Raw genomic sequence first — 12360 nt, 5'->3', positions numbered from 1 at the left:
GGCGGATGTCGACCATGTATATCCCTTGTGTAGTCAACCGGGTACCCACACATGCATTTACTGTATTTCTATGAACAATTTGTTAATGTTCCTCTAAATTATATTACTAAATTTCTCTGAATGTCCATTCTTTACTCGCTAATATATTAATTTTTAGTCTTATAATGACAATTTGTGCAAACATGTTAAATATAGAAAGGTTTTACATAATTTATACATTTCGGTTAACTACACAAGGGATATTATCCGAAGTCCGCCACATTTGTGCAACCGTGCTGCCCTCTTAAACGAAAGACTGCCTTCATGCTGCCCTCAGCTTGTGCCGGCACTTCGTGCTAGCGTAAAGCGATACTTATTCGGACCCAGAAGTATGTTGTTCTGCTGTCACAGCCTACTGTCCAAAATACTGGAATTGCAATGTAAAAGAAAATTTCTATGCTTTCTTTTGGTACAGCACAATTATTGGAAATCCTATATATTAATAGGCTTCCGGTAGGTAAAGTGTTAATAAATAAGAAATCATAAATATACATCTTCAATTTATAAAATTTTCCTACAATTTTGAATTTCATCTACTCAATTTTGCTAGAAATGCATAAATATCAGCAGTCTATATAACACTAAATAAGATTATTATAAAGCATGATATCTAGTTCCATTCAATGTATGTACCTAGTTTTAAATGATTTCTAAAAACAGGGTTCTTATAAAGAAATTTGGCTCTCGAAAGAAATTCAATCTTTGTACTGCTGATATTTGGCTCTTTGCACGGTGAAGAAATGGCGAATATATATATAATTTACCCTTGGAGAGCTTTTTCACCGAAGAAATCGCCTTTGCCCAGTGTCCTGATGTATTTGTCCTCTGAATTGTCAGGTTGCTTTATAGTTACACGCACTTGACCTCTGCTTATAATGAAGAATGTGTCTCCTCTTGCTCCTTGCCTGATTATGTAGTCTCCATTGTTGTAGAAAGTCTACAGAACAGAGTACAACCGAATCAGAACGGATAAGATGATTCAAGATTTTAATAATAACAGATACCGTGCAGATTTTATGCAATTACGCACAGCAGATGAATATCGAAACATAATAAAGAAGTGACAATAAATGACAACAACACCATACAATAATTAATGCTTTCATTTTCTTCCCAACATACAGTGGGTGATCAAAACATTAGAACCAGTTGCAGAAGTTAACGACCTTACATTAAAACAATCTGTTTCTAAATGAAAGTGAAAATGAAAATGAATTCTTAGAATGTTTCTAAGAATTATTCATAAATATATTTTTAATCATAATCATAATCATAAATATGTTAATTATCGACTGTAATAAAACCTCTAATAAGTGAAACGATATTTCCATTTATATCGATACTTTTGCATGTCTACGAAAATGAGAATTTTTATAAATCTGCGATAAATTGGGAATATAAAAATTATTATAAATCGATAATCATAAAGATATTACATAAAAAATATGTACATTATCATTTTGAAAGAAACAGTTAAATGTTGCAAAGTCAATGTGGATATGATTTTGAAAATTTAATAGAATGGTTCTTGGCACGAAACTTTTCTTTTCAATTATTTCTCGACACCTTTCCATAGTTATTCTCGACATTGAAAACATGAACGATGCTCTTCGTAAGTCAAACAATTCATTTTATCCTAAACCAGGCCTGGCCAACCCAAATGGTTTCACGGACAATTTTGATGACGTGTAACGTTACAGCGGGCCGCACTTTAGGTAAACTAGCTTTTAAAAAATGTAACACATATACAAAATGAATAAAACATTATTGTTATAATATGATTCAATATAATTAACTCTCGAGTCCTAATTAATGAGTATTTGTTTATCCTTTCTTTCACTTAATTTTTGTGAATCTATATTTACGTTCGACGTTGCACATCTTTTGTTAGCTGGTTCTCTAAATTGGCATCAGTTAATGAAGCACGTGATGAACTCTCTTGTAAATTTCATCTTCGAGAAAAATGTTTCACAAACATATGCGGATCCAAAAGCAGTTACAACTTACAACTCGTTGTGCAAAATATCTTAAGTTGGAATATCTCTCGGATGTAATATAAGTATTGTAAACATTAAATTTTGATGTGGACGCAAAAATTTGTTTCATTTCATTGTTGCACTGTAACTCAATTATATCAAAGATATCAAATATAGAACTGGAGTTCGTAGTCGCACTTGCGCATTGTAACAATGACACTTCATTTATTTAATATTTTTTGTATACATACAACAAGAAACAAAAGTTTCAATAGAAATATAAAATCGCCTGGCGGGCCGCACAATTTAACATGGCGGGCCACATGCGGCCTGCGGGCCGCGCGTTGGCCAGGCCTGTTCTAAGCGATTAAAAATTCGTGACTTACTCATTAAAACGAAAAGTTGTAACAATTCGAAAGGTTCCTATGAAAAAATGGTTATAAAAGTCTACATAACTCACCCTGTGAATTCACCGACTGGTAGGAAAGCTAATAGAAAAAGCGTGAATCTCGTAAGTGGTAATCTTTCTGCAGAAATAGAATTGCACGAACTTCCACAATCTAGTTAAACTTGTAAATCTCACCTCTTCCAAGACGTCCGAAATTTTGATTAACGTCTCCTCTGGTAGGTTTTTGAAGATAGGAACGCTGAAAGAAAAATTAGAAATAAATACTTGTGCAATGATGGTTTGGAAATGTTAGTTTATGTAACGGTGATCATTCGAGGAACTCTAGGAAGTTATGCGTTCCGCGTATAGGGTTGAGGACATACGATGGAAGCATTTGGCTAAAGTGAAACTAATTTCGGTGTAACAGTGGAATAGAGATTTATTAATTTTGTCTGTGATTAATGGGTGTTGTTGCGTCCTGACTCACGGCGGAGAGGGTGTAAGAACATAATTAATAAGAGACTGGCTTAACCCACACAGTGATCCGGATCGAGAATTTCAGTGACATTTTGGATAAAATGAACTTTCAAATGAACATTGCTTCCTAAATGTCTATGGACCTCGGATATGAAGAAATTAGTACAGTTTAATAAATATTTTATAGTTGTGATAAACATTGAAAGTTGGACATTTTAAGAAGAGTATTTTTCACGATAAAAATTGCTTCTCTTTAATGCGATGCCCTAACGATCCTATTTAATACATTCTCTTGCTTTGTTTTTTTAATTGAAGAGCATACTATAAATTATGATGTATTTGGTGCGTAATCCAGTAGATTTGTAATTTGTACCCGGGGCGGCTGTAGATCGAAGTTTCAATCCTGTAGGATCAACGGTTCAGGAGTTATGCTTGCTTAAAGTTGAGCAATCTGCAGTGTTTTTGACAGGTAAGGACGCCGCCATATTGGTTTGTAGTAACGACCGCGAGCCGCTTACCAAGCGGAACAGCCGGTCCTTGCCCTCTCCCTCGACCTAATCTCCAACCAACTCGATAAGTGGCGCGCGACCGTCACTACAAACCAATATGGCAGCGCCCTTACCTGTCAAAAACACTTGCTTAACTTCAAGTAAGCATAACTCCTGAACCGTTGATCCTACAGGATTGAAACTTCGATCTACAGCCGCCCCGGGTACAAATTACAAATCTACTGGATTACGCACCAAATACATCATAATTTATAGGAGAAAGGCAGAAATTTTGAGTCCGGTAAAGTAAAGAGCAGCCAAAAATAATGCTCAACGCGGCAACGAAGTCCTTTCTATTTAACAGATTATCTTTCAAGTTTAGCCGAGTTTAGCTTTCTAACAAATTGGAATATTTTTAGCGCATCTTCCTTTAAATAATCCCACAAGAATCATTCCCCTCTGCTTCCCATTTTGTAAGTTATGAGTGATTATTGGATCGAGAAATTTTGGTGTCCCTTATTAAATTATTCCTATCTACTGATAATTCTCGTAGCAAATCTCTGATCTGGCGACTCTGATAGCACAGCCATTTTATTTCACTCAAACTCGACGTAACCCGCAGTTGATCTCTGTCACAACGTCTTGTATTTTGTTTGGTAAGTGAAATATATATGTACCTCTTTAAGAAGTCCGTGTATTCGGCCTGCCTGTCGGCCAACCAATCGGTGGCTGCTGTTATCGTCGCTGTCTTTTTGCAGTTGTAAAGGGTTGCTAGCTCGCCGAGGACCTTCCCTGGCGCGAGAGTACTCAAGTACTTGCCATCACGCGACACTTCGACTTTACCCTCTGCAAAAATTCGTTACATAGTGGCTGATCAGGAAATACCAATTTGAAAGATATAATACTACTGTCGAAATTAAAATACCAATTTAGAGGAAATTTATTCATTTATTAATGCTTTATAATCCAAGTGATTTATTTAGCAGGTACAATAGGTATTAGTTTACGATACAATACATAGTTTCTATATTCTTAAGGGACATTGTGCCAATTTGGAAGATGTAATGCTACAGTCCCAAGTAGGGTGTGCGCATACCAGAGCGTCTCGAGAAGGCCGCGGATCGTCTCGAGAAGGCCGCGGCCGTCGATGGACGTCCATGCGGCAACAAATCTCTAGCGCAGGCCTGGGCGCGGTTGGCTCGGGGAACACATGTTGCAGCTTCTCCTCTTCGTTTGGTCGGCAAGTCAGTCCCCTCCACGGTCACTCCGACTCTTCCCTTAGCCTTAGCCTTAGCCTTGGCACGAGCACCCCCACGAAATTAAAGGAATTGGTAAATGGCGCTAGTTCCACAGCTTCGGGCAAGGGTCTTATGTGCGTGTACATGTTTACATAGTAGTGGTGAGTAACCTGCCGGTGCAGCATCGTGGGGGTGCTCGTGCTAGAACTAAGGCTATGGCTAAGGCTAAGGCTAAGGGAAGAGTCGGAGTGGCCGTGGTGGGGACTTACTTGTCGACCAAGCGAAGAGGAGAAGCAGCAACATGTGTTCCCCGAGCCAACCGCGCCCAGGCCTGCACTCTAGCGGGTTGACGGGGAGCAAGGCTCCCTGCTGTGCGTGGCAGAAAAAAAGGTCTCCGTGGGCTCCCCACCTCTTTTAGGGAAAGGGACCTTTCTTTCAGGTAGCCCTGCTCCCTGCTGTGGAGCCGTCGGCCCGCTAGAGATTTGTTGCCGCATGGACGTCCATCGACGGCCGCGGCCTTCTCGAGACGATCCACGGCCTTCTCGAGACGCTCTGTTATGCGCACACCCTTAACCTTCCGTCGGGCGCAATATCTGGACCGCCGAGTTCGGGCGCAATGTGCTTGACGGGATAAACACCTAATTAAGTTCATCTATACAACTGCTGTTAGGGAAATAGTGCACTTGGTGCCGTCTATATTCGTAGGGCCGTCTTTTTGGCCCTCCCCAAGGGTGGGGGTGACTTGTGAGTCGCTTGTGTTTTCCGGATACTAAATGATCGCGCTGTGCCTCTCAGATCCGTTGCGCCCGACCGAAGGTTAAAATATCGGCTGATCTTTACTTTACTAGACTCAAAATTTGTGTAATTATGATGTATTTGTTATGTAATCCAGTAGATTTGTAACCGGAGCAGCTGCAGATCGAAGTTTCGATCCTATAGGATCAATGGTTCAGGAGTTATGCTTGTTTAAAGTTGAGCAATCTGCAGTGTTTTTGACAGGTGAGGGCGCCGACATATTGGTTTGTAGTGACGACCGCAAGCCACTTACCGAACATAACGGTCGGTCCTTGCCCTACCCTCGCCCCCGACCTAATCATCAACCAAGTCATTAATTACCCTTACCTGTCAAAAGCACTGCAGATTGCTCAACTTTAAGCGAGCATAACTCCTTAACCATTGATCCTACAGGATCGAAACTTCGATCTGCAGCCGCCCCGGGTACAAATCTACTGGATTACATACCAAATACCTCGTAATTTATAGGAGAAAGGCACAAATGTTGAGTCCGGTGAAGTAAAGTTTACCCAAAATATCAATTTGGAAGATATTCATTCATTTATTAATGCTTTAATCCAAGTGGTTTATTTAACAGGTGCAATATTGTTTTATGTAGTTTAGTTATTTTATAGTTCCTAAATTCTTAAGGTACATTGTCCCAATTTGGAAGACATAATATTATCATTTCAATTAAGACATTTTTATTTCATTGTCATTATGAAATTTGGTAATACTATAAATCGATATAAGTTATGTATTTACAGATCTTAAGTACTTAGGTCAATGTTTATGAAAGCACAATTATTTTCAATCATCAGTAACTATGTTAGGTTAAGAGTATGTGAATATTTCTTTATTTCTTTATCACTTTTTGATAAATGAATTATAAAATAGCTTGTATCATGTTCTTTTTATAAATATACGGATATTATCATTGAAATAGTATAATCTACAATTGTTAGTTAATTTTATAAATTTAAATGAGACTTGGAAAATTTTTTTGTTACAAAATTATATTCATTGGATGGTCAAATTGAATTTGAATATTCACTTTTCTAACCAATGAACAGTGTATTTACAGTAAAATTGAGTAGATGAAATTCGAAATTGTTGAAAAATTTTTTAAATTCTATTACAATCAATAACAAACAATAACATTCAATTTAGTTTCTATTTCTTGCAATCGATGCAGACAATATTAATTTTGCATAATGATCCGCAGTCTAGTAATCATTATTATTAAATGCTAATATTAATATTGTCAAATATTAAAACTTTTAATAATAATGGGGAATGTCTTTATTTTATGTAATTCGTGTGTTTATTCATTCGAGTTAGATTACATATTTGTTTCCGATTGCCGATCGATTCCGTATAAATGATGGAAGCTAATGTTTTGATTATTTAATCATATTACAGGTCGAACGACTTGCGAAGTCGAAGGACCACTGACATTTGCGAGGCAACCAATTAGGTCAACGCGGTAGTTGTTCCTTTATACATACATATATACAAAGTCGTGAGTACTTTAATTACAACGTGACATTTATCTGGAACCTTCGTCGCGGAAAGTTTATTCTGCAGAGAGCGCGACACTTTTTCAATTTGCATATTAGCAGTTATAACTTTCAAATACCGAAGCTGAACATATTTTCTGTAGCGACGATACTTGTTTAACTGTGGAGAATTAAACATAACTTCTTCATGGTTTTTTGCCCATTGTTCTTTAAAATTTTGCACAATAAAATAGAGATTTTTACGTCAAGATATTATTAAATACTTATTGACGTGAAGAAAGTAGTGTACTGAGTGATGGTCATTTAGTAATTATAATAACGACAAAATTGCATTTATTTAGATTTCGTATTAGTTTCGTTTAAATATGAACTTTAATAGAGAAGTTCCTAAAACAATTTCTCAAGAAATCATATTTATAATTTTAATATTTCAAAAAGAACAAATCAGGAGCATGTCATTTTGACCCCCCCCCCCTTGGTAGTTCTAGTTTTAATGTTGCAGAATTAGTATAAATATTATTTAAACTAAGTATTTGTGTGTACACAAACGAGGAACAAATTTCAAAAAAAAGATTCACGCGTTTGCACACTTAATTCTCGAAATACTGATCGTCCATCAGAAGATGGCAGTGAGAAACTTGTAGGAACCACGGGATATCCCTACTCCGCGCTAGCCTGGCGTCAAGAGTGGGGTCTCGCGAATCCCCCTGCGCCCCACTGTCGAAAATTCGAAATCGCTGCCATCTCCTGGTGGACGATCAGTACAAACTGCGTTCTTTTTAATTTACGATTATTAATATTTGAAAGATGCATTTATGGGGAATTTATTTAATGAATTTATTTCTTTGGACATATGTTACGATAAGAATTTCCATTCTGTACAACTAACATTTTTTGTCTGAATCTGATTGTTGTTTTCTCCACCATCCCCAGATTTTGATTAACCTAAGTTTTAGAATAGATGCAAATTTTCAACACTCAAAATTCTTTTCGCTTAAACCGAAGAACTTGTATCAGTGGTTTCCCCTTTAGATCTTTATTTTTCAAAATAGATTTGAACAAAAATTCTCGCCCTATTTAAACATGTTTACATCTGTTCATGATGTTATAAAAAAATATACCACTAGATTGTCTTTATAAAATCGTTCTATATAAGAAACATTCATATAATTTGTGCGGTTAAAGCAAAATAAATTGTTAAAGTTAAAAATTTTATTTCTTCGAATCGAACTGAGGATAATGAAGAAAAATGACTTCCGGGTACGTGTTTAGTACATCGCAATCTTTAAGAATCACCTATCGGCTATCAAAATAATTTAATGAGTAATTTAATAAATACCACTGTAACGATGTACAATCATTTTCATAAGTGCATTTTTGTAGCTTTTGGATAAAACTCGAGTGTCAGCAGGGCCCGCTGTAGGGGGGTGGGGGCAACTCGAACATAAAAATCGAGTGTCAGCCCAGATAGCACAGGACGACTTAGAGTCGCCGTTTTGACGTCTTTTCCACGTCTTTACGTCTTACGTCTCAGTAAGACGCTTTTTAGACGTCCATAAATGCATCTTTTCTGGGACGACGTTTTCACGTTTGAAGGCAGGTGCCTTTAAGGGTTGGTTCATACTTTACCGGTTTCGGCAACCGGGCCGAGATTCTTACCCAGGTTTAAGTGGCACTGTTCATATCTGTGCGGTTCCGACGAATCGGCTCCGATACTTTTCTTCGAGCCGGTGAGGCCATATCTCTCGAGCGGGTTGACAACTCCACAGCAGGGTGCAGGACTCCTAGCTGTGCGTGGCACAAAAAAAAAGGTTTTTATGGGCTCCACAACTCCTTAGGTAAACTATCGGTAGCTCTCCTGTACAACATCATGGAAATAGGAAACGTTCCTGCCACTTGGTGAATTCTTATTAATAAATAATGATTTAAACTAATTATTAGGAACAATATTAGACATATCTTTGTTCTGCAAACGTTTCCACTGGTTCAAGTGTGAAAAAACGTTAAAAAATGTAGTCGTATTCTAAGATTCTTTCTCTTCGAAATTCCGTTTTTTACATTATTTGTAACAACTTGTTGCCATCTTTCAGGTAACCTTTCAGGTAATTCCCGTATCCCAATGACTAATTAGCATTGAAATGCGACCGAACTTTTCTTCGAACCTAATATACGATATCAAAAATTATTTCAGATACACCGGAAAATAATAAAATATTCATTTTAGGGAAACCAATACAGTAATTCTTCTATCGAAGTCCCAACACCCGTGTTTTGAACGGACTTCGATAGAATAGGGTGGCTAAATTTTTATGACTGCGTCTACCGCGCCGAGACTTCAAACGACGAGCCGAACATAGAGAAGGACAGAATGAAATAGGATCGCGTGGCCGAAGCGTGTCGCCGTCGCCGGCACAGTTTAAAGGCCCGTGCGTCATCACAATGAAATACCAAGACCTCAACTTTTTTATTTTCTATGATATCATTATGGAACTTTCACCAACATATTCGTGGCATTTCTCTGATTAAAATGATACCAAACACGATATAATTTGGCCAATATTTGTGGTTTAATCGACGACAAAAGTTTCGAACGCAACGAAGAAGAGCGTATGAGAAAGAAAGAGACGTGGACAGTCGACGTCGCAGGCACATTCCAAAGGCTCGCGTTGTCGCTGGTCTTCGTTGCCTTCGAAACTTTTACCGTCGATTAAACCACTAAATAACGTCGAAATTATATCGTGTTTGGTATCATTTTAATCAGAGAAACGGCAGGAATAAGCTAGTAAAAGTCCCATAAACCGATCATTAAAATTAAGAAGTTTGAGAACTCGATTGACCGGAGTCAATGTGTGGTGTTCACACCGATATACCCGAGCCGAGATCAATCATCGCCGCTCTACGGCGCGGCGCAGCGTTGGCCGGCAGTGGAGTGAGTAGGCACTGGACTTCGATAGAACAGGCGACCCAGGATTTCGATGGAAGAATTACTGTAGTGTCATTTCGCCTACTATGTACGTACTCTGCAACTCTGTACACTAGGGTGGTCCAAAGCTATACCTGTGAACATTTTTTATGGAGATACAAAGCACCGCACCCCCCAGAATTGTTCCTTTAGGTGAGAAACAAATTTGTGCAAAGTTTGAGATCGATCGAAAAAAAGGATCACGTGCCCCAAAGCGACTGAAAATTTTGAAATTCACCTCAACTATGGAACATGGCACATCGTTGGATTTGTCTTTTTTTCTGAATAGGAATATTATAGGAAAAATTATATGACTTCCTTTAAATAAAAATAACAATGACCTTGACATTTCAAAAATATGATTTCCAAAAAATTTTTTTATTTGACCATTATATTTACCTTATTGAACAATGCAAATTTCTCCTCTGACATTTTTTCGTACAATCACAAATAACAGAGATATTTAAACATTTCCATGTATTACATTTTATTTATACCTGTACTGAAACAAGACTTTAAGAAGCCTAAAGTGACAGTTTAGCTACATTGTCATTGAACAATAAACAAAATCAACTTGTACTTTGCATTACGAAGTACTTTTGTCAACTGTTAAGTAAAATTATTAAGTAAAACTATTTCTGTTACCACAATTTTTTGTCAACTGGCTTTGGTTTGCAAAATATGAGCTGAAAACGACTTTCGCAAGGCAGAAACCAGGTATAAGTTCCGTACCTCGATGCCGTCCATTAACATAAAACGCTATAAAACATTTCACCGGGATTAGGACCCCTCAAATGAGGGTAGCGAGGGGCAGCGGACCCGTTTACAACTCACCGTACTGAACACTGGACCCACGACGGTCAGGTACGAGGGACGTTTAGTACACGTGCACCCTCCAGGACAATTTCCCGTTAGTCTACCCCTGTTTTCCTGACACAAGGGCGTGCCAATCAGAGACGCTACATCGCTTCGCGACACGAGGGGCACTCTCCAAGGTCCGCGTTCCTTCACGACTATTAGGCCCTTTCCGGACCCAGACAAAATTGTATATGCTTCAGGAGCCCTCTTACACTTTCATGTTCAAATTACAGGCTCGCCTGTCCCAAAAAAAAAAGACCCAGACAAAATTGTATTGTAACAGACCTACATATCGTAGGCCTGTTACGAACAAACCCCTAGCAAACCTCCACCGGTTATACACAACGTCGCGATCTAGTAACGTACCACCGGCCTCCTGTCACAACAACAACACCGCCTGTACCGCACGTACCCCGCACCCAGGCCCGTATTCCAACGGGAATCCAAATCAAATTTCCAAAATACTGTTCGAAAGACGGTATACGTCATTATCAAAATACCGCACCGCACCACCATCCCTTACCACCAAACCATCCCTATAAAAGCCGTCGCGAACAGACTAGAAGCACCTGAGTCTGCCAGCAGTTATCCAGGGACAACATCGTGCGATATTCCAGTGCTGTGAGTATTCTACCTGTAACCGTTGTCCACGTCTCCGCCGTTATCGGCATCCTGGTTCCGCTGGTACGAGCCGTGCTCTACCTCGAACACCCGGTGCGTCACCGGTCTCTTTCGCTAGGCGCGTCGCCTCCGAGAGTCGACGATTAAGAAGCGGTGTGTCACCCCTTCGGCCTCGCCGGAACCCTGCCGTCCTGCCCGTCCGCTGGTGCGAGCCGTGCTCCACCTCGAACACCCGGTGCGTCACCGGTCACTTTCGCCAGGCGCGTCGCCTCCGAGAGCCAGCGAATAAGAAGCGGTGCGTCACCCCTTTGACTTCGTTGGAGAACCTCCTGTCCAGTATCCTGTACTTCCGCTGGTGCGAGCTGTGCTCCACCTCGAACACCCGGTGCGTCACCGGTCACTTTCGCCAGGCGCGTCGCCTCCGAGAGCCGACGAACAAGAAGCGGTGCGTCACCCTTTGACTTCGTCGGCGAACCTCCTGTCCAGTTATCCTGTCGCTCCGCGGGTGCGAGTTGTACTCCACCTCGAACATACCCGGTGCGTCACCGGTATATTTCGTGAGACGCGTCGTCCACGAAATCGGCCGAACTAGAAGTGGTGCGTCACCCTTCGACGTCGCCTAAGAACCGCCTAGAAAGTCACCCTCGTGAGGCGAGTCGCCCACGAGGCCAGTCGAGCCAGACAAGGTGCGTCACCTTGACCGAACTCCCTGAACGACTGTCCGGAGGAACTTCGATGACCCGTGCGTCACGGACATCGAAGGACCACTACAAGCCGGCCTAGGTAGGGAGATCACGACGACAGTCGCGATCTAACCCTACTCCTGTCCATCCTGCCTGCACCCTACGCCTCTTACAGGTAGTACTCTCACGGTCACACGTTTTAAACTCACGGGCACCGTAGCATTATCAACGTGCACTATATCCTGAGGAACCGTATCCTGAGGCACCGTAGCTTACGCGTCCGAAAGGCAGCGAGTATAATTTACTTACCCGCAACCGACTCGTCTCAGTTATTTC

The 12360-nt window shown here is 40.1% G+C and overlaps 1 protein-coding gene across 1 annotated transcript in view; it reads right to left on the bottom strand.

The window, feature by feature from the left end:
• LOC143211108 (cGMP-dependent protein kinase, isozyme 2 forms cD5/T2-like) overlaps positions 1–12360 on the bottom strand; it is a 59557-nt gene that overhangs the window by 15061 nt on the left and 32136 nt on the right. Inside the window, exons 2-5 of the mRNA XM_076428550.1 lie at positions 8560–8688; positions 4046–4214; positions 2599–2662; positions 804–976 (exon numbers count right to left, since the gene is read on the bottom strand). Coding sequence (XP_076284665.1) covers positions 804–976; positions 2599–2662; positions 4046–4214; positions 8560–8688 — 535 coding nt within the window. The remainder of the gene's footprint in view (positions 1–803; positions 977–2598; positions 2663–4045; positions 4215–8559; positions 8689–12360) is intronic.

The sequence above is a fragment of the Lasioglossum baleicum genome, chromosome 8, assembly GCF_051020765.1.
Source record: "Lasioglossum baleicum chromosome 8, iyLasBale1, whole genome shotgun sequence".
Classification (NCBI taxonomy): Eukaryota; Metazoa; Arthropoda; class Insecta; order Hymenoptera; family Halictidae; genus Lasioglossum; species Lasioglossum baleicum.
This window is presented reverse-complemented; position numbering and strand designations above follow the sequence as displayed.